This window comes from Aspergillus heteromorphus (assembly GCF_003184545.1).
Source record: "Aspergillus heteromorphus CBS 117.55 chromosome Unknown BO70scaffold_25, whole genome shotgun sequence".
In the NCBI taxonomy this organism is placed as follows: Eukaryota; Fungi; Ascomycota; class Eurotiomycetes; order Eurotiales; family Aspergillaceae; genus Aspergillus; species Aspergillus heteromorphus.
Window position 1 is genome coordinate 32,546 of NW_020290430.1, and position 21,911 is coordinate 54,456.

Sequence of the window (21,911 nt, forward strand, 5' to 3'; positions counted from 1 at the left end):
TAAGATTTCTATTAAGAATTACTATTTCTTATCTCTTATTTCAAAGATTCTTGACAGGGTTTCGGGAAGTATCTACTTTTCAAAGATTGATATTAAGAATATATACTATTAAATCTATATTAAAAAAGATAATAAATAGAAGACAGTGTTTTGTACTTAATATAGTCACTTTAAATATATAATTATATTATTTAAATTGACTAATATTTCAGCAACTTTTCAAAATTATATATATACTACACTTTAAGGATTTCTTAATAATTTTTATATAGTATATCTGGATAATATTCTTATCTTTTTATTAGATAAGAAATCTTATACAAAATATATTTATTAAGTTTTAAAGAGATTTCAAGAAGCTCAGCTCTATGCAAAATTATTAAAATATTTATTCTATTAATCTTAAGTTAAATTTTTAAAGTATATTATTGACTCTGACAGAGTATCTATAGATTCTTGATAGATAAATAATATTATTTTATGACTGATTTCTAAAAGTTATTATAATATCCAGATCTTTCTTAGATTCTATAATTTTTATTAATAATTTATTTAAGACTACTCTTATATTATCTTATCTCTTATTTCTTTACTTTATAAAATAATCAACAGGCGGAAGCCAGAAAAAATTTATTTAATTTTAATTAAACAGACTGCTTTCCGCTGTCTTATTACTGTCTTTTAATAAATATTTTTACTAATATATTTTAATTCTACAAAACCCCGCTGTTTAGAAACTAATATATTAAAAAAAAAGATAAGTAATATTTTATTCTAATCTAATACTAAGAATATATTTTATCTAGTTGTATTCTGGTCCTGTAAGTTCTTTAATATTAAGTTAAATTATAATATTTCAGATCAAGAATTATTCGCTATTATTTACTTTTTTAAATAATAATAATAATATTTAGAAGATGCTTTCTAAATAATCAAGATCCTATCAGACTATTTAAACTTATAATCTTTTATATATTAAATCTAAATTAATAGAAGACAAGCTCGATGGCTTATAAGTCTAATTTCTTATAATTTTATTATTAAATATAGAACAAAGAAATCAAATTTAGCAGATAAATTCTTCAGAATATCTTCTAAATCTTAAGTAAAATCTGTTTTTTAAAAGAAACTATTAATCCTAATTTAAGCACGATTTATAAATATATTATCTCTGATAATAAGAGATCTTATTAAAAAAAAAACTCAGTTTAAATCTTAAGATATACAGAATTATCCTGGGTTTAATATTTGTATTATATTAAGTTTAAAGAATCTTAATAATTAAACTGATATAGAGACAGCTGACTGAACTGCTTAAAAAAACTTATCTTAAGAGAGATTTATTTCTTAATTTATAGTATCACAAGTGTATACCGCGGAAGTTTTATACTTGAATATATATAATTCTAAACTTCAAGAAATAATCTTATATTTATAGAATAATAATCCAGAGATATAATAATAAAAAACTGCTGTTTAATAAAAGTAATCAGACTAAAAATATTAGATTATTAAAATAATTAATTATATCTATTTTAAAGATTAATATTATATTCTCTTTTCTGAGATACTATATCAGATACTTATTAAGCTATATTATAATAATCTATTAGTAGAATACTTCGAAAAGATCTGAATAGAAGCACTGCTACGCAGAAAGTTTTACTGAAATAGATTATAATATAATATAGTCAAATATATCCGAACTTATTTAATATATCAAGAAATCACTGCTTTAAAGTATTAATTATATAATAGTCTTGAATTATTATTAATTCTATTATATTTCTTTACTAAATTAATAATAAATTTTATTACAGGGCTGCCTTCTATTATCTAATATAAAAAGACTGTTGATATTATTCTAGTTATTATTAATTAATTCTTAAAATACTGTCTTTTCTTTGCTATTTTATCTATAATAACTGTCCTAGATCTTGCTGAATTATTTTATAAATAAATTAAATTAATCTTCAGATCTCTAAATAGAATTATATCTAATTAAGAATTAATTTTTATTAGTAAATTCTAATTAAATTTAGTCTATAATAGCTATATAATCTTAAAGCTTTCAACTATATTTTATTCTTAAATTAATAATTAAATAAAACAGATAAATTAAATACTTGAATACTATCTTCGATACTACTCCAGTCAGTATAATATTAACTAATTATTAATTCTTTCAAGTACTTAATTTATCTGTAATAATACAGATAATATAATTATAGGCTAATTATCTTATAATATTCTTTATAGCTTTTCGCTGGACTTTTATATTAGAATTAAGATTAATTCTCAGCAGTAAGAAGTCCCAGCAATATAAAATAGAATTAAGAAACTTAAAGAAATAAGAGAATAGCTATAAAAAATATAATAAATAATTATAAAAAAGCAAAAGAAATATTATAATAAATATAGAAAGCTATTCTATTTCAAAGAAAAAGATCTAGTTAAGCTATTAACTCAGAACTTATAATTTAAAGAATTAAGAAAGCTGGCTCCGAAGTTTATAGAATTTTTTTGAATTCTTAAATATATTAGATCTTAGGCGTATCAGTTATATTTATCTGAGAAATATAGATAAATCTATAATATATTTTATATCTTCTTGTTAAAATCGTGGAACACTGGAAGAGATTATAAAAAACTGCTCCTGATATCTGAGCTAGATAATAAAAAAGAGAATGACAGTAATATAGTATAGATAAAAATAACAAAGATCACACGAAATAATAAAGAAATATAAAGAAAATAATTATAAATTACTAAAAAAATAATGATCACAAAGTAGAAGAGAAGAAGAAAAAGAAGTAATATAAGAGATTCTTTTGTTTATATTTCTTTGCAGGGGATCTATCTATATAAATATAATATAAGAGATTCTTTTATTTATACTTCTTCGCAGGGGATTTATCTATATAAATATAACTAAATATTTATAAAGCTATATAGAAACAGCATGTGATCCTGTTTATATTATATATCTCGCGAGTTTTCTATCTTTCGCTATTGGATTCTTACTATTCTGAATTGAGAATATATAAGACTATTCTTAACACCCGAGCCAGGTGGCTTGTCCCAGTGGAGAAAAATACTATTTATAATAGAATAATCCAGCTATCGGGATAAAGATTATCGGGATGATATACTAGTGGTTGTGAGAGTTATAAGATTATTGATAATGATTCTATATCTTTCCGGTATCTATAAGATATTAATCTCTTTATAAGAAGCTACTGATTCTTCAAGAATCAGTCTATCTTATAAATATAGACTATCTTTGTTATTATTAAACAAATATATGGTGTTTTATGGTTGATTCCTTACCTAGTCGACAGGCTTTCTATCCTGACAAGTAGATCCTATCACATTTATTAAGAATTACTATCTCTTATTTTTTATTTTAAAGATTCTTAACAGGATTTCGGGAAATATCTACTTTTCAAAGATTAATATTAAGAATATATACTATTAAATTTATATTAAAAAAAATAATAAATAAAAAATAATATTTTATATCTGATATAGCTATTTTAAATATATAATTATATTATTTAAATTAACTAATACTTCAGCAACTTTTTAAAACTATATATATATTATATTTTAAAAATTCTTTAATAATTTTTATATAATATATCTGGATAATATTCTTATTTTTTTATTAGATAAGAAATCTTATATAAAATATATTTATTAAGTTTTAGAAAGACTTCAAGAAGCTTAGCTTTATATAAAATTATTAAAATATTTATTTTATTAATTCTAAGTTAAATTTCTAAAATATATTATTGACTCTGATAAAGTATCTATAAATTTTTAATAAATAAATAATATTATTTTATAATTAATTCCCGAAAATTATTATAATATCCAGATCTTTTTTAGATTTTATAACTTTTACTAATAATTTATTTAAAACTATTCTTATATTATCTTATTTTTTATTTTTTTACTTTATAAAATAATTAACAGGCGGAAGTCAGAGAAAATCTATCTAATTTTAATTAAATAAACTACTTTTTATTATCTTATTACTGTTTTTTAATAAATATTTTTATTAATATATTTTAATTCTACAAAATCCTGCTGTTTAGAAACTAATATATTAAAAAAAAAGATAAGTAATATTTTATTCTAATCTAATATTAAGAATATATTTTATTTAATTATATTCTGATTCTATAAATTCTCTAATATTAAGTTAAATTATAATACTTTAGATTAAGAGCTATTTATTATTATTTATTTTTTTAAATAATAGTAATAATATTTAGAAGATACTTTTTAAATAATTAAGATTTTATCAGATTATTTAAACTTATAATTTTTTATATATTAAATCTGAATTAATAAAAAATAAGCTTAATAGCTTATAAGTCTAATCTTCTATAATTTTATTATTAAATATAGAACAAAAAAATCAAATTTAGTAAATAAATTCTTTAGAATATCTTCTAAATCTTAAGTAAAATCTATTTTTTAAAAAAAACTGTTAATTCTAATTCAAGCGCGATTTATAAATATATTATCTCTGATAATAAGAGATCTTGTTAAAGAAAAAATTTAGTTTAAATCTTAAGATATATAGAATTATTCTGAATTTGATATTTATATTATATTAAACTTAAAAAATCTTAATAATTAAGCTAATATAGAGACAGCTGACTGGACTGCTTAAAAAAATTTATTTTAAAAAAGATTTATTTTTTAATTTATAGTATTATAAGTATATACCGCAGAAGTTTTATACTCAGATATATATAATTCTAAATCTTAAGAAATAATCTTATATTTACAGAATAATAATCCAGAGATATAATAATAAAAAATTACTATTTAATAAAAATAATTAGACTAAAAATATTAAATTATTAAAATAATTAATTATATTTATTTTAAAGACTAATATTATATCTTCTCTTCTAAAATATTATATCAGATATTTATTAAGCTATATTATAATAATCTATTAGCAGAATACTTTAAAAAAATCTGAATAGAAGTACTGCTATATAGAAAATTTTACTAAAACAGATTATAATATAATATAGCTAAATATATTTAAATTTATTTAATATATTAAGAAACTACTGCTTTAAAGTATTAATTATATAGTAATCTTAAATTATTATTAATTCTATTATATCTTTTTATTAAATTAATAATAGATTTTATTACAGAACTGCTCTCTATTATTTAATATAAAAAGATTATTAATACTATTTTAATTATTATTAATTAATTCTTAAAATATTATTTTTTTTTTACTATTCTATTTATAATAACTATCTCAGATCTTGCTGAATTATTCTATAAATAGATTAAATTAATCTTTGAATTCTCAGATAAAATTATATTTAATTAAGAATTAATCTTTATTAGTAAATTCTAATTAAATTTAGTTTATAATAGCTATATAATCTTGAAGCTTTTGACTGTATTTTATTCTTAAATTAATAACTAAATAAAATAGATAAATTAAATATTTAAATATTATTTTTAATATTATTCTAGTTAGTATAATATTAACTGGCTATTAATTCTTTTAAATACTTAATTTATCTATAATAATACAGATAATATAATCACAGACTAATTATCTTATAATATTTTTTATAGCTTTTTACTAAACTTTTATATTAGAATTAAGACTAATTCTCAGCAGTGAGAAGTTTTAGTAATATAAAATAAAATTAAGAAACTTAGAGAAATAAAAGAATAGCTATAAAAGATATAATAAATAGCTATAAAAAAATAAAAAAAATATTATAATAAATATAGAAAGCTATTTTATTTTAAAAAAAAAGATCTAGTTAAGTTATTAACTCAGAACTTATAACTTAAAGAATTAAGAAAGCTGGCTCCGAAGTTTATAAAACTTTTTTAAATTCTTAAATATATTAAATCTTAGATATATTAATTATATTTATCTGAGAAATATAAACAAATCTATAATATATTTTATATCTTTTTATTAAAATTATAGAATACTGAAAAAGATTATAAAAAATTACTTTTAATATCTAAGCTAGATAATAAAGATAAATAAAAAGTTAAAAAAGTCAAAGATTATTAATATTATAACAGTCAGGATTACTATCTAATTAAGTAAAAAGAATAATTAAATAAGTATAATTAATAAATTTCTAATAAAAATATAGAGAATATATTCGAAGCTATAAAATAATACTAGAAATATTATAAGAAATATTATATATTAAAAAGACAGAAGATAATTACTAGTAAATTACTCTATATTTTTAAAAAATAAGTTATAGAAATATTAATCTCTTAATATTTTTTATTAATTATATTATCGCGGATTAAATATATTAATAAATATAAAATTATTCTGCTATAAGATAGCAGAAAATACTTAAATATATTTAGTTATATTTACTATCTATTTATAAAATAAATAATAATAATAATCAGATTTTTTTATTATAGCTTAGAAATATTTATAAAAAAAATAAACTTCAGAAAAAAAATATAGAGATCTATAATTAATTTAATAATATTATTTTTATTATTTAAAGTTAATTTATTATTATTAATATCTGGATATTAAATATATATTATAGCTTTTATTAAATTAAGAAAATTTTACAGAGCAGAAATCTAGTCTATATATCTTAAATTACTAGATAATAAATATAATAATATTTTTATTTTATAAATATAATAATTCTTTAGTAAGATACAAAGATTAGAATAGAGAACTGACTATACTAAAAAAATATAATAGATCTTAATAAACTTAATATACTCGATAATAAATTTCTAACAAAATATTAATAATAAAATCATAAAGATCTTATTTCTTTATTATAATAAGAACTTATATACTTAACAGTCTTGATATTTTTTAATAAGAATTTATAAATATAAGCACTCTTTATACTATCAAATATTTTTATAAGAATATAAATTTCTTTACGGATAGTTTGCTTAATATTATTATTTTAATATTTTTTCTTTAGAATCAGAGTAGCTTATTTAATAATCTTTATAAAATTATAAATATTTTCTAGCAGATTAATTACAGACTTGAGAGATATTAATAAATTATATATATATAATATAGAGTATATAAAATTTATAGAATTATAAATATTTTTTCTCGCAGAATAAAAATAATATAGAATAGATATTTTTATATTTAATAAATAATTAATATTATACAGAGCACTCTTCTTAGAATTAAAATTATTATTTATATATCTTAGACAGTATATACAGAAGTTATAGCAGATTTTGATAGAAATATTTTATTTAAAATATACTATTCTCTTTGCTATTATAAAGTAATTAAAAATAAGATTAATATCTAACAAAAAAGAGAATAACAGTAATATAATATAGATAAAAATAACAAAGATTATATAAAATAACAAAGAAATATAAAGAAAATAATTATAAATTACTAAAAAAATAATAATCACAAAGTAGAAGAGAAGAAAAAAGAGAAATAATATAAAAGATTCTTTTATTTATATTTCTTCGCAGGAGATTTATCTATATAAATATAATATAAAAGATTCTTTTATTTATACTTCTTCGCAGGAGATTTATCTATATAAATATAATTAAATATTTATAAAGCTATATAGAAATAGTATATAATTCTATTTATACTATATATTCTGCAAGTTTTTTATCTTTTATTATTAAATTTTTACTATTCTAAATTAGAAATATATAAGACTATCTTTAACACTTGAGTTAGATAACTTATTCCAGTAAAGAAGAGTATTATTTATAATAAAATAATCTAGCTATTAAAATAAAGATTATTGAGATAATATATTATAGTAATTATAAGAGTTATATTATCAAGATAATATATTATAGTAATTATAAAAATTATAAAATTATTAATAATAATTCTATATCTCTCTAATATTTATAAGATACTAATCTCTTTATAAGAAGCTACTAATTCTTCAAGAATCAGTCTATCTTATAAATATAGATTATCTTTGTTATTATTAAATAAATACACGGTGTTTCATAGTTGATTCCTTACCTAGTTGACAGGCTTTCTACCCTGACAAGTAGATCCTATCACAATTACAGATATTATAGGCGGTTAAAACAGTGTTATTATTATAGATATTGCAGATATTATAGATATTATAGATATTGCAGATATTACAGGCGTTGCAGGCATTGCAGATAATTAAAACAGTGTTATTATCTGTATAGATATAGATATATATAAATTAAAATATAATATAGAAGACAGAGATATTAAAGTAGTTAAAAAAAAATTTTTAATTTTAAATTAAAATATTTAAGCTACTATTTTATCTCTAGATATCTAAATTTTAAAAAAAGATTTTAACTATAATTTCTAATTCTTCTTATTTTTTTATTTTTTTTTATATATAATATCTTAATTTTTATATAATCTTTTTTTAATAATCTTCTCTGTTTAGTATTGCTCTGTAAGTCTCTGTATAATATATATTTTTATAATATTATATATATAGTTCAGCGAGAATTTAAAGATATTATATAAAATAATTTAAGAGATAACTTAATAAGATACTTAAATTATTATATTTAAATATATAAAAGATCTTAGTAAGTCAAGCAGGATTAGATATTACAGATTAATAAATATTAAAAATAAAAAAAATAATAATAAGATATATAATAATCTTTTATTAAATTCAGGCTCTGATTTATTATTTAAGATCTTGATATTTTTTATTTAGATATTTAGAATATATTATTTAAATATACTAGTTATAAAATATAATATATCTAATCTCTGATTAGCTATTTTAAGATTAAAAATATATTAAATTAATTAAAAATAATATTTCTTAAAATATTCCGTGAAACGCGTAAAAATAGCAGTTTTGTTATGGTGCCCGAGGGGGGCGACAGTCCGTTGGGCGGTAGGGGACTCTACTATACCCTACCACTACCCTAGCCAAACCAAACCAAACCAAACCAAACCAGCAAGCACCCCTCCAGTCGGTCCCCTGCTGCCCTCCCCTGCCCTCCCCTGCCCTCCCCTGCCCTCCCCTGCCCTCCCCTCCCCTCCCCTCCACCACCGCATCTCATCCACCAAAGAGAGTCTGGGATCTCTACCCATCTAAACACCAACTTAAGTACCAAATCTATCCAAACAGCTATTTATACCATCTAAATCAAGATCATACATTCTATAAAAAATAGTTAATTCGTCAACGCCCCGATCCCATTCCTGAATCCAATCGAATACGAAAATGAATGAACAAACAAATAACTAAATAAACAAACGAACGAACAAAGAAAAATATTTCCGGCCGGGTTAAATAGAATAGTAACCAGAGAGAGATACCGGACTACTTACAGAGCACGAACACGTTTGATGAAGATCTGGGCGTAGCTGAGCGGGAAGCAGGCAGGCAGGCAGGCAGGCAGGCAGGCAGGTACTTAGAAGGAGGATGTCACTACTGAGGTATATGATATAAGTATAGATGATGGGATCTGTAGTATCTACTTCGGAGAATGGGTCGGGGCTGGTTGATATATATATTTTCTTTGCTGTGGGTATGGCAGACATAAGTGAGCTTGAATTTCATGTACCCAGCTTTTACTTAATGCGATGGTATGGCTTCAGTTGATGTATCTGAAATAGGCTAGAAAGATCACCGGTCAAGTTCCACACCATTATCTACCCTGAACAAAACGCATCCCCCTTCAGAACCTCAGAGATGAAAATCCTCCTCATCGGAGATATCCCCCAACTCCACAGAGGGAAGCCGTTCCATGGGCAACGTCCTCGTCCGCCGCTGGCCCTTGCCCTTTTGCTGGCCCTTGCCCTTTTCAGTCTCCGTCTCCGTCTCCTGGTCAGATAAAGTCTCCAGAGAGGCGGTCGAACTAGAAAGGTCCACAATGAGCGGCTCATCGGGGTAACATGGACTCCAGTCACGGATAGATCGTCTGTACAGGTTATCGAACTCCTCCTGGTGGACGGGGTTAGTGAACCAGCAATGCGAGAGAGCCTGTTCGACGGTCATGCGCCCCCTATCGTCGTAGACGAGAAGACGGTGCACGAAGCTTCTGGCGCGTCGGTTCGCGTTATGCTGTTGCAGGCTTCTCTCGAGCTTGTCGTGGCCTTGGTCTTGGGCCATTTCCATGGCGTACGTGCGGGATGAGTCCTCGCACGAGGTTCGTCCGGTGAGGAGGACGGCGGTCACGCATCCGAGAGACCATAGGTCTACGGATTTGGTGTAGCCTCGGTTTGTAGTGGAGGTGAGGACTTCTCTGGGACAGGGTTAGTGGGGTGATGGTATGGAGGGGGGAGGGGGTGTACTGACGGTGCGCTGTATTCGAAGGTGCCGACCATGGTCGACATGCGTCCAGTGGTGCGGATGGCACAGCCGAAGTCACTGAGCACGACACGACACCCGTCTGCTAGGGATGTCATGAGGATGTTATCCGGTTTCAGGTCCCGGTGGACGATGTTCCGTCGATGCAAGTATTTGAGGGCCATGAGAATCTGGCGAACAATTACCGCAGCCTCGATATTGCTCAGTTTTCCGCCCTTGTACTGGATATACGAGAATAGATCCCCCCCCGGGACCAGTTCTTGTACGAGATATCTGTGACAGTTAGAAAGAAACACACCTGTATATGGGGCCACACTCACATATTAAAAGAAGTCTGAATCACCTTCTCCAGACTGATAATATTCGGCTACCCACACCCCAACCCACATCACATCTATCAGCACTTATCCAACTACCCCAAACCCAACCCCAAGATTAAACAACAAGAAATAAAGACCAACTTACATGACAAAGATCCTTCAACAGGAGCACCTCGCGCTTAATAACCCTCAACTTCTCCTCCAGCTTCCTCCAGAACCCCTCATACCGTTTCCCCGTCACGAGCGCTGACCCCGCGTACGCGTTCACGTTGCCCAAATTCTCTCGAATCGCCGCATCCCTCAACGGCCGAACATCGATAATCTTGCACGCGAGCTGCTTCCCCGTCGCATTTTCATACGCCATGTATACCTGTCCGTAGGCCCCGGCGCCAAGCTTCCGGTGCGTGAGGGAGTATTTCCCGCCGAGGCGCTGCACGTTATCCAGATCCGTCAGTTAGATACACATCCAACCCCTCCACCCCAAACACCCCAAACCCCCCACAACAGCCAAAGCACATACACATGCACATACACAACAATAAAATCCAGCGAGCAAGCGAGCAAGTGAGCGAGCGAATGAATGAAGAACATACATTAACATCCACCCTCGTAATCCTCCCCAACCCATCCCACTCGCCCCCAATAGCGCAGGCACTCAACAAGCGAAACCTGAGATAAACCTGACCGGCAAGCCTGAGGACATCGCCATCACTCAGCAAGAAGCCGCCTTTGCCGGCCATGGGATAGCCGTTCCAGTATGTGCCCGTGGAGGAGATGTCCTCGGCATAGACCAGCGGGGGGGTTTCTTCGGGGTTGTCCGGGTCGACCGTTACCGTGTAGATGTGTAGGTGCTTGCGCGAGATGGTGTGGTTGGGGAGGGTATATTGGCTACACTGGGTTAGCGAAGTGGTGGTATAGGGGAGAGGGGAGGCCGAGAGAAGTGGGGGATGGGCAATGAGCAGAGGGTGGAAGGGGACAGGGAGGGGGGGGAAAGTACCAGTCTGTGCTGGAGCGGCCGACGTAGAGGGGTTTGTCGGTGTAGATGGGGAAGATGTCTTTGCGCTTTTCGAGGAGGGGGTCCCATTGTGAGAGGATGGCGGCGCAGTAGCGGGGGTTGGGGGGAGAGGAAGTCATGGTTTGTGGTTGTATTCCCGGGGAGGGGGGGGGTAGGGATAAAGATAGTAGATACTGTAGGTTCGATGATTGACGCGTGGCTATGGAGGTATGGACAGGATATAGGATTGTGTATGAGTATAGGAGAGTAAGAGAAAGACTGGGTGTGGGATAGGGGTGAGGGGTGAGGCGGAGGGAAGTGGTTGAGTCGGAGGACTGACTGATATTGTTCGTCAGGCTCCTTCCTGCCTGGGTATACCTGAGGAAACTGGCCCCGACTTTGCTGCTGCATATCGACCTGGTTTACCAGTTACCAACAATGAACTGCACTCTCCTCATCGAACTACAGCAACACACTATATCCATTAACGTATAAATCATCAAAACCTAACACTCCGATCCTATCCTATCCTCTATCCTATCACGGGTATCTATCCTATATCCTATCACATCCTGTACTTTATGAAGAAGAAAAGAAAAAGAAAGACAGAAAGCAAAATACCACACAAACTTCATCCGAAATTTGGGATGTATGTACCTATATGATTTGTATGCTCGAAAAAGGCGCCCCACACCCAAAGGACAACTACCACAATCGCATACCAAGCTCGTCAGAAATAAAAAAAAATAATCATCAAGGCAAATAATCTCGAGTCTCAAACGCCCTTGCTGGATGCAGTGATGTAACCGAGTACCAAGTGGGGACCATAACCTTATAAAACAAAATCGCCGAAGTACACAGGTGTGTGTACATGTAGATCTAAAATGCGAGCTCTCCCGACCAGTTGTTCAGCGTGACTTGCGTTTCTTGTCGGAAGTAAAATCCAGGGGTTTGTAGGCTAGCCCCTTGGCTCCTGTCATCCGGATGCGTTGCTCGGTTCGGGACAAGGTACGACCGAGCCCAAGATCTGAATCCGGGGCAAGAGAGACTTCATAGCCATTCACGTAGGACGAGTAAGGCGACTGGCTGCGGGAAAATGAAAAATGAGATGATGCACTGCCTCCGGGGCTGAAGGAGGAGCTCTGAGGCTCGTACGGTGTGGGCCAGCTATCGAGGAGTCTGGGTCCGCTGCGGAGCGACTCGGCGGCAATTCGAGCAGCGGATAAAAGAAGCTCGTCTTCATCAACTTGAACCGACTTTGACGCCTCGGATTTTGGTTCCACGGGCTTCCTGGCCGTCATCGATTCGATCTGTTCTAGAATAGGAAGCTTTGGCAGAGGTTTTGTGGAAGCCTGCGCCAGAGATTTCTTATATGGTGTGGCCGCCGGCTTGGGCACTTTAGCTGCTTTGGGGGCGCCTTCAGTGGGGACGGGTTCTGGCTCCTCCAAACCCCGTTTCCGACTGGCGAGTGTGTTCTCTCGCCGCTTGATGGCCGCGTCTCTCAGAGTAGACAGCCACGCAGTGCGCCGTGAATCTGCATCGGATGCTGAAGGAATTGTTAGCGATCAATACACAGGAAAGAAAGCATTAGGGATGCTTACTAGAAGTTGGCTTTTCATCAACAGACGGAGCCTCCGTTTCAAAGTCACTCAGTTGAAGCGGCGTCTCGGTATCATCCAAAGGCTCATTTAAAACTGCATCTTGGAGAGGGATGTGCGGTCGCTCAAAAGCGCTTGTCTTTTTGAGGCACGATTTGAGAGGAACCTTTTCGGTAGGCGGGGCTTTCTTTTCTACACGTGTTGATGGGTCTTCGGATTTTGTAACGCCGTCTTGACCTTGGGATAAGTTGCCAGACTGTCCAAAGGGCGAAAGACTGGAGAATATAGGGACTTTTTCTAAAACGACGTTAGGGCCTATGCAGACAAGGACGTTTCAGGAGACCATACCATTTTCCTTCGGAGTGGGTTCCGGCGAAAAGAACGATGCCGGTTGCAATGAAGCTGCGTTTCCAGAGGCAGTGCTCTGCTGAGAAAAGCCAAACATAGAGTTTGAGGTTTCGGGCAAAAACGGCAGTTTGCCATTATCTAAAATGCTAGGTTCTGACTCGCTAGCAGTCAACGCCTTGATTTGCTCGGGCTCTGAATCGAAAGAGTAGAAGGCGGCAGTGGCCGGAGATGGGGGGCTTGCTGGAAGCCTGAAAGGCGCAGGTGTGAAAAGAGGGGCTTTTCCTCCAGGTTTAGAGGGCGTATGGTTCGGCGGAGGGGCGAAGATAGAAGGGGGTTGTTGCGTAGCTGGAACGGAAGCGGGAGGGGGAGGGGTGCTGCTTTCTTGTCCTTCGGGGCTCTTTGACAAGCCGAAGGGGGGTGTAACATTTGCGAAGGGGTTTGCAGGCGCAGTAACAGGGGCTGTTGGAGTGCTAGCTGGGGCTTTCGACGGGAAGGAAGATGAGAAAGGACTGCTCGTCGTGGCAGGGGCTGCCGGAGTGCTAGCCGAGCCACTCGACGAGAAAATAGACGGGAATGGACTGCTCGTTGCAGGCGGCTGTGAAGAAGCAGGAGTGGTTGCAGGAGCTGCAGGAGTGCTTGTTTGGCCATTCGACGTGAAGATAGACGAGAAGGGGTTGCTCGCCGCTGCAGGCGGGTGGGAAGAAGCAGACGCCGTTGCAGGGGTTGCCGGGGTGCTAGCTGGACCATTCGACGAGAAAATGGACGGGAAAGGACTGCTCGTCGTCATAGAAGCTGTTGGACTGCCAGCCGAGCTATTCGACGAGAAAACAGACGCGAAAGGATTGCTCGCCGCTGCTGGCGGCTGCGCAGGAGCTGCAGGTTGAGAAAAGAACGTGGGTGGTGGGTTCGAAGTGGCCGTAGCAGGCTGAGAGAACTGCGCGAAAGGGTTGGGAAGGCTAGTCGAAGGGTTGGGTGGGCTTTCCTCCTGCAAAGGCGTTTCGGTCATTTGAACGTTGGAAGCGACGTTATCGTCATCGGTGACAAAAAGAGAGTCATCGTTTGAGAAAGATCCCAGACCTGGAGCAGGCAGTGCAGGAAGGCGCTCGGGCAGAAGGGAGCTGTCGACCATGCCCAGGTTTGCAGCTTCTTTGATATTAAGCCCGAGGATGACTGCGGCCAACGTTCTGCCAGCGCGCTTCGATTCGACGTGGTTTTCCGAAAATGAGTGATCCGATGATGGCTGGAAGGCTGTATAAAGGGTCAGTCGGGAACATGTTAATTTGCGACGGAAATGACCAGGAGATAGATAGGTCTTTCATCCGCGGCTTGAGCGAATGTGACGCTAACTGACGAAAGGTGCGAGGCGAGATCGTTGGCGAGGGTGTAACGTACCAACTGAGTCGACGGGACGGCTGCCCCAGTTGAGATAAAGGTCGCCATTCGCATTTTCTGCAAACGCCAGGTCCTGTTCTTCGCAGAACTTCATGGTCTGTTCGTAATTATCGAAGCAAAGAACTTGGGTCAACTCGTCGACCGTCCACTCCTCATTCTTGTGCTGTTGCGAGGAAGGATAGCGGCAGTATCCCTTCCAGATGGAACGGATGGCGGTCTGGCGCATATGATTGAAGTAGATCTCAGCAACACAGGCCATGAGATACGAGACCCCGGGGGAATCGATCATCCTGAAGAACCGCGTGTAGAACCCTTGCGCGATCGCGTTTGGTCGTTTCGCATCGAGCGTACCCTGGTATTCCCACGTGTTACTAGCCGCAGCGAACAATTCCAATGCGATCTGGACTCGAGGCGAGTTTCGTAGTTCGGCAGGCCATTTTTGGACACGGGCTTCTAGATCAGGTCGTTGGTCGTGGATCGAAAAGATGATGTAGTACGCGCGGAGTTCGTCTTCGTTCGGGAAGGAGATGCGGCCTCTGTTATCGTCGTAGTAGTACATCAGCGACAGCATGGTGTTGTTCAGCTGTTCTCGCTCTTGGTGTCGATCAAAGGGCTCCTCATTCGCCGGGCTAGAGAGTAAATGCAGTGAAACGATGTGAAATCGAGCAATTCGCTCAAGGCACGTTACGGCGATTTTCACATGATCCTCCTGCGTCACTTGCTGCACAGAGAAGTCGTTACGGATCGAACGAGTTCGATCCCACACAAACTTGTGGATGAGACCAAGCGGTTCGGGGCCGTTAATGACGTGCCGGATCAGGTAGTTCATGGTCTGGAGGAGTGTTTTCGGTGTTCGAATATCGGACGGAAGCTGCTCATCGTAGCCAGCTGCGGATCGTCTAAACCGTTTAAGCATCTTCATTTCCATGTTCTGAAGAGAATTCGACGTCGGATGTAGAAACTGATCGAACAATATCAGCATCAAGAAGTTCCACTTCAGCCCACACATGCAAATACCTTTTCGCTTTTGTCCACCATCTTCTGAACGATACGTTCGACTCTTTCGAATTCCGGACACATGCTCGTACAAGTGCCGACAGGCGTGATAGCTTGGTTCAAGGAAGTCGGCATGTTTGGATCGGCCATCTGACCCTCCCTTATAGCCTTCTCACGTTGCTTGGTTCTATCAATCTTGAGTTGCTCATAGCGCTCCGTATAACTGCCCAGGAGGGAAGCATCCTCAACCGGGATGGCAGGTGCGATCGCTCCATTGGCCGACTTCGGCTGTTGTTGTTGCCGTTTGAACGCCGTGTTATTGCCAACGCCATTACCACCCCCGACCGAAGGAGCCCCAAACGGCGTAGAAGCCTTTCCGAAGCCGGCAAAAGGCGATTGTTGCTGCGGGGGCGCTCCGAAGGGGGAAGGTGAGGAGGACGGGGAAGGAGCGGCCGCGGCCTGCTTCAAAGGCGCAAAAGGAGAGGCAGCCGCACCGACCGAACCTGCCTGCGATTCCGAATTCTTATTCCGCCATGTGTTGCTCCCCGGGCCAGCACCTCTTCCCATTCCCCCTCTTCCCTGTCCACGACCGGACCTGGTTGCCGGCGCCCCTCGTCCGCGGCCGCGCAGTCGCGGATCACTTCCGCGGGTCGCATTTGCGTTTTTAGATTGATTGGGGGCGGTCGACAGCCCGGGGAATCCACCGCGTCCACGTCCTGCTGAACCAGCCGACCCATTCTGCTGGCCGAAGCCGAGAAAGGGGCTTGCTGCGCCGGCCATTCTGCCGCGAACAGCGGAAGCGTGGACGGAGCCGATTTCCTCCCAAACGTTTATGATCCGGAAGCTGGCTGTTCAATCGCGTACGGAGTTCCGGTCGAGTGATGGGGGATGCGGTCAACGGGCGTCTGGAGATAACCGCGGAGGGTTGAAAGATGGAGGAACCTAGGTGCGCTATCCTTTCCCAACCATTGGCAGGAGGGTAACGGAGGAGTCAGCTTATATAACGAAATCGGCGAGATATCCCGACGACGCGATGCGATGACGGCAGGGAAAGCACGGGCGCGGAGGGAAACGAGGGAAACGAGGGAAACGTCATCGAAAGTCAGGGCGCGCGGGTCGGAGAAGACGATTGGCGCAGTACCTTTGAGAGCCGGGTAAGAGTTCGAGAGTTATCTTTAGGATGGCGAGACGATAAAATGGCGCAGAGCACGGCTGGGTGGCCTTGGATGTTGCGAAGAAATGCTAACGACCGAAGGATTGTAGGAGTGCTCCGATTCTTGACACCACGGCGAGGGGAGATGCCGATGTCGACTCGGCGGGCGCGTTAAAGGATAAGGGTTGCGAGTGGTGTCAGAAGGCGCAGTTGTCGGTCTTCTGCAGGTCGGATTGCCGTTCAGGATGAAATGAATGGGGTCAAAGGGCGTCTGGTCGTTGACAAGGATGGGATGGGGGGATGAGATGTCTTTGTCTGCGCCTCGAAGCTCCGGGACGACGGCGGGCGGGCGTCAATGCGCGCCAAGCCCCGCCAGGCGCAAGCGCGCGCCTATTCTATTGGTCAATTGCACGGCAGCAACACTACAAAAAAATACTTGCTAACTACAACATGCTACTACCTTGCTTCGGAAATTCGGTTCAAATTTGAGTCTTGAAATACCCAAGTATGCAATTCTGCTTTTTGAGGCCGCCTCATTACTCCACACACAAACGCTAGAACGCTGCTGTCAAATGCACCCGCCCAAAGTCAACAACGCAGCTGGCTGTCTCTAGATCCTTCAACAGCCACCAGCATTTCACCACAAGCGCCCTTGCCCCAAATGTCTATAAACCAGAAACATAAAAACACACAGAATCCAAAAGACCAGAATCAAACACTCACGGACAACAATTGCCGATGAAGTAGAACACAACAAGAACAAATACAAAAAAAACCCATATGTACCCTAAGCCAGACATTATCGTAGGCAGGAAGTAAAGTTGCGTTGCCGAGCGGAGAGCGCTTATCCAGAGACATGTCTCTCTGTCGCGTCACGCATAAACAAACAAACACACAGACAAACAAGAAAGAGAACGGGACAAGAGAAAAGAAAAAAAAATGGGAAAGAAAGAAGTTCATGATATTCGTGCGGATCGTGAAGGTCCAGACAGACAGACAGACAGACAGACAGACAGACAGACAGACAGTACTCTCTCCATCTCTATCTGGACCAAGGGGAAATAATACGCAACTCGGCGGCTCATATCATATCCTATCATACCTGGTCGACCGCATGAGCATAGTGCGGGTGACTCAGGGAGCCGGTGCGGAAGGGATGCCCGCGGGCGCCGGACGGGTCCATGAAGATGGGGCGTTCATGCGAGAGATCAGGCAGGCCATTGATCTCCTGGACATCGGAGGTCGCGCTGATGGGCATCTGGTAGTGGATGGGCTCGGTGGCGGGGGCAGGGTAGTCGAGGGCGCCGAACATGTTGGGTCTGTATGACGGGGTCCAGGAGTCGTAGTGGCTCATCGCGTGCTGCATGGGGAGGGCTGTCGGGCGATGATGATCGGCCGTAGCGGGGTTCGAGAAGGGCGCATGCGTGAGATAGTCGTACGAAGATGCGTGCTGCTCCGTGGGGGTGGTCAATTCGGGAGTGCTCGGGGGCTTGATGGGATGCGAGTAGTCCGTGGAGTAGTCGGGCAGGGAGGTGTAGTATTGGCGGTCGTTTCTGGATGGCTCCCCGAAGCTCAGCGTTTCCGGCATGGGGTAAAGCTGGGTTCTGTCGTCGGCAAGGGGCATGGGACGGGGCGCGGGCATGGTCATGGCGTCCAGGTTGGTGAACGGGGCGGAAATCTCCTCGACTGATGATGTCGGCGTCACGACGTCTTCCTCGGCCTCAATGGGCTCTTCTGCCTCGGGCTCGGCCTTTGCCTCGGCCTCCGTGACTGACTCGGCGTCCCGGTCTCCCTTCGGGTGCGCCTCGCGGTCGACAACGTACATGATGGTGGATGCGTCTGGCGATGGGTTAGGGATAAATGCCAGCAGGCTGGGTTTAGGGGGTATGCTCACCGACTTCACCCCGTTCGAAGCGCTCCTCCATCCCCCGCACCCTGAAGAGTTCTTCGAGGATGGTGAATTTCTCCTGTTCTTTCAGTTGGCGTCTGCAGTCATAGGCAATCTCGCAAAGCTTGGCGGCGGTGATGCCAATCTTGCTAAGCCGGCGAACGATGTGGACGAGAAGCTCGACGCGCTCTGTTATCATTGATGAGTATTCATGCTTCGCAGAGGCCACGGTGCGGCGACTTACCCTCCTTCTTCAGGTGATCCGGCTCGCGGTGCACCACGCTAGCAGGCCACCATTCGGGCTTGGTCTTCTCCGGGTCTCCCTTTGTACCGGGGGGCGCCCCGGGCTTGGGTCTGCCGCCGTTATAGGGGTGGCGCACTTGCTTGCGCGGCTCGATGACCTTGATGAAGGCCTTGCAGACCACTCGGCAGTTGACCTGCTGGAAGTGCCTGAACGAGATCGTGTAGTATTGTTCCATCTTCTCGGAGTCGCCAACCGTGAGCGGCATCTTGTTGTTAACTGATGGGCAAGACGGCTCTTCTGGAATCTCAGCCCTGGAGTTCTGCATAGCGGATGGCGAGTGGTGAGCGTGGATTCTGCGCCTCTTCTCCTGACGGTGGTAGGACATGTCGTCCAAGTGGTCGTAGCTGAGAGCGGCTGGGTTGACGCCTGAATTCCCTGGGTGTTAATGAGCATCATCCTGCTGATTCCTCCTCACGGGGCACGTACTGTGGATGAGGGGCTTCTGGTATCCGATCTTCGCGCCCAGGATCTCCAGGAAGTGGTCGCGCACTTCGGGAGTGAAAACAGTGCCTTGCTGTTCGCGGATCGACTGAGACTCGGACACCCGGAGCTTGCCCATGTTGTCGAGGTAGATCAAAGCGTAGTGAGCATAGGGCAGGTTGACGGTGGCGCGCGAAGGCATCATGGACTTTATTGTATGGTCAGCCTGAGCAGAGTCGCCGAGTAAGTTCCATTACTCACTGGTGCTGTCTCCCATCCAGAGACCTCACTCTTCACGGCAGAGTGGGGTCTCTTGACCGAGCCGGTCCTCGCAAGAGGAGTGTTGAAGACCATGACGAATTTGCGACGGATTTCTCAGAAAGATCCGCGTGGAAAAGGCGTGGTGGTTGTTTGATGAAATAGCGGGTTTTACAAAGTCCAAGTCAAGACCGAGGTGGGTGGAAGCATAAATCTTCTGTCAGGAACTGAGTGAAACGGCACCTGAGACAATCGCGGGGGTGACGTTGATTTGTAGGCGAGTTGAAGGAGGAACTCTCTTTTGCGACGGGGAAGTGACTCAATAGTGCGTTTCTGCAACCCTACTGATCTGGAAATGATGGCGCACTGCGAACGGCCGTGGGTTAGCTCTAGATGTCATGGTTGGGATAGCACCTTTCTTGTTCATGGGGGTTGGAGGAGAGTCAAACATGACTATCCAACCCCGCCCTCCATACCAACGCGGTATGAGACGCCCACCATATGTAGACGCCAGGTTCTATCACACCAACATTGGGTTGGGGCTGCAGAGAGGCTGCGACTCACCTGGTAGCAAGAGCAAACACCACGGAGGGATTGGCCGTCAGGAAGTGGCGGACGGACTGATTGGTATCGAAGGCTTGCAGAGACGCTGCTGGCAACCGAGGCGGGTACACCGGGGAGTCGATGATGTCGTATAGGCAGGGCGTGGGTGATGGTCGTACCAGAGGACGGTTCTGGTTGCACTGGAATGGGGTAACGGCGATGGTGACACAGAGATAGGTGGATATATGTATGTCAGGTAGTACGAGATGATGTCAAGAGGGTCGACGAGGTTATAGTGGAACGGGGGGAAGATAAGATGGGAGTCAAGGAGGACGGGTGTAGTATAGATGGGGATGGTATAGTATAGGATGGTATACTCGGTGTTGGATTGTATACGGTCCACGAGTATCACGCACTTGTGGGAGAGAGATGGATGAGTGAAGAAAAGTGAAGTGAAGTAGAAAAAGGTGCCCAAGGATCTGGATCATCCAGACCCTTATAAGGCAGAGGAGGCAGAGGGAGCGAAAAGGACTGGGACTTTTTCGAGGGAGGACGTCTCAGGTCTCTACAGTTAGTCTCGACTGCGATCGAGATTACATCTGAACAAAAGAACCCAGAACCCATCGCCCACTAACTAACTAACTCCACCCACGGCAGGTCGGTGCATCGGCTGTTCCCTCCCCCCCTCTATCATCAAATCAATCCCAATTTGGCATCGACCGGGGGGGGGGGGAGGAAGAGGTGGTCTCCAGCAGCATGGATGATCCTTGAGCGTATCAAGCCGAAACACTAAGTAACGGACAGCTGCTAAAAAAGCATTGATCCAAACCATCTGCCGCTGCGTGTTTTGGTAAGGCCTTGCAGTAGTAGGGCCATGCTACTTTTCTTTTTTATTTTTCCCTGGACACACTGGGACTCATTTTATTTAATTTCTTAGGAATTTAATTATTTAATGTTATTTCCGTCTCCGCAGTTCTTTTTTCGGCGGAGTTGGTTTTTTTCCCCCCCCCTCTTAATTTTTAATTACATCTTCTTCAGTGTTATTTGGATTTAAATTTGTCTTGAGGGGGGGGGGCGGGGGAACGAACAGTCAGTCCTTTTTCCTTTCCTTTTTTTTTGCTAGTTTGTTTTATTAAAATTCCCCAAAATGTTTTTTTTGTCTCTCCCTTTTCTATCCCCTACTGCCACTGGGCGTACCTACTCAGATTCCGATGCCATAAGTATCTACTGTCAGTGTCAGTGTCAGTGTCAGTGTATAAATCTGTCAATCTGTCCACAATATTGGAGGAATAATAATTACAAGAATAAGAAAGATAATAATAATAATAATAATAATAATAATAATACCACCGGTAATACC

At 38.8% G+C, this 21,911-nt stretch overlaps 3 protein-coding genes across 3 annotated transcripts; all 3 read right to left on the minus strand.

Annotated features, from left to right (window-relative positions):
* Positions 1–9,713: 9,713 nt before the first annotated feature.
* BO70DRAFT_413457 (FHA domain-containing serine/threonine-protein kinase) lies at positions 9,714–11,791 on the minus strand (the record flags this gene model as incomplete). The annotated part of the gene is made up of 6 exons (XM_025547325.1): positions 9,714–10,272; positions 10,326–10,610; positions 10,658–10,704; positions 10,803–11,027; positions 11,251–11,545; positions 11,655–11,791. 6 exons carry the CDS (start codon positions 11,789–11,791, stop codon positions 9,714–9,716), a joined length of 1,548 nt encoding a protein of 515 aa, XP_025396545.1.
* A 478-nt stretch (positions 11,792–12,269) lies between these two features.
* Positions 12,270–15,866, minus strand: BO70DRAFT_364668 (putative leucine permease transcriptional regulator (SAC3)). Its single transcript, XM_025543866.1, has 4 exons — positions 14,990–15,866; positions 13,598–14,845; positions 13,253–13,546; positions 12,270–13,197 (listed from the first exon to the last, which is right to left on the minus strand). The coding sequence occupies exons 1-4, from the start codon at positions 15,816–15,818 to the stop codon at positions 12,560–12,562; spliced, it is 3,009 nt and encodes a 1,002-aa protein (XP_025396546.1). The 5' UTR covers positions 15,819–15,866; the 3' UTR covers positions 12,270–12,559.
* Positions 15,867–17,993: 2,127 nt separating this feature from the next.
* BO70DRAFT_112366 (uncharacterized protein) lies at positions 17,994–20,257 on the minus strand. The gene is made up of 5 exons (XM_025537886.1): positions 20,012–20,257; positions 19,757–19,958; positions 19,271–19,705; positions 19,033–19,215; positions 17,994–18,977 (listed from the first exon to the last, which is right to left on the minus strand). Exons 1-5 carry the CDS (start codon positions 20,102–20,104, stop codon positions 18,235–18,237), a joined length of 1,656 nt encoding a protein of 551 aa, XP_025396547.1. The 5' UTR covers positions 20,105–20,257; the 3' UTR covers positions 17,994–18,234.
* Between the last annotated feature and the right edge of the window lie 1,654 nt (positions 20,258–21,911).

Excerpts from the sequence above, each read along its gene's own strand:
- BO70DRAFT_364668 (XM_025543866.1), bottom strand. The coding sequence starts at position 15,818 with ATGAACTACCTGATCCGGCACGTCATTAACGGCCCCGAACCGCTTGGT. Across the intron at positions 13,547-13,597 it reads ACCCACTCCGAAGGAAAATG|AAAAAGTCCCTATATTCTCC; the intron begins GTATGGTCTCCT and ends ACGTCGTTTTAG. Across the intron at positions 13,198-13,252 it reads TGATGAAAAGCCAACTTCTA|CATCCGATGCAGATTCACGG; the intron begins GTAAGCATCCCT and ends CAATTCCTTCAG.
- BO70DRAFT_112366 (XM_025537886.1), bottom strand. The coding sequence starts at position 20,104 with ATGGTCTTCAACACTCCTCTTGCGAGGACCGGCTCGGTCAAGAGACCC. Across the intron at positions 19,959-20,011 it reads CTGGATGGGAGACAGCACCA|TCCATGATGCCTTCGCGCGC; the intron begins GTGAGTAATGGA and ends CATACAATAAAG. Across the intron at positions 19,216-19,270 it reads GGATCACCTGAAGAAGGAGG|AGCGCGTCGAGCTTCTCGTC; the intron begins GTAAGTCGCCGC and ends CAATGATAACAG.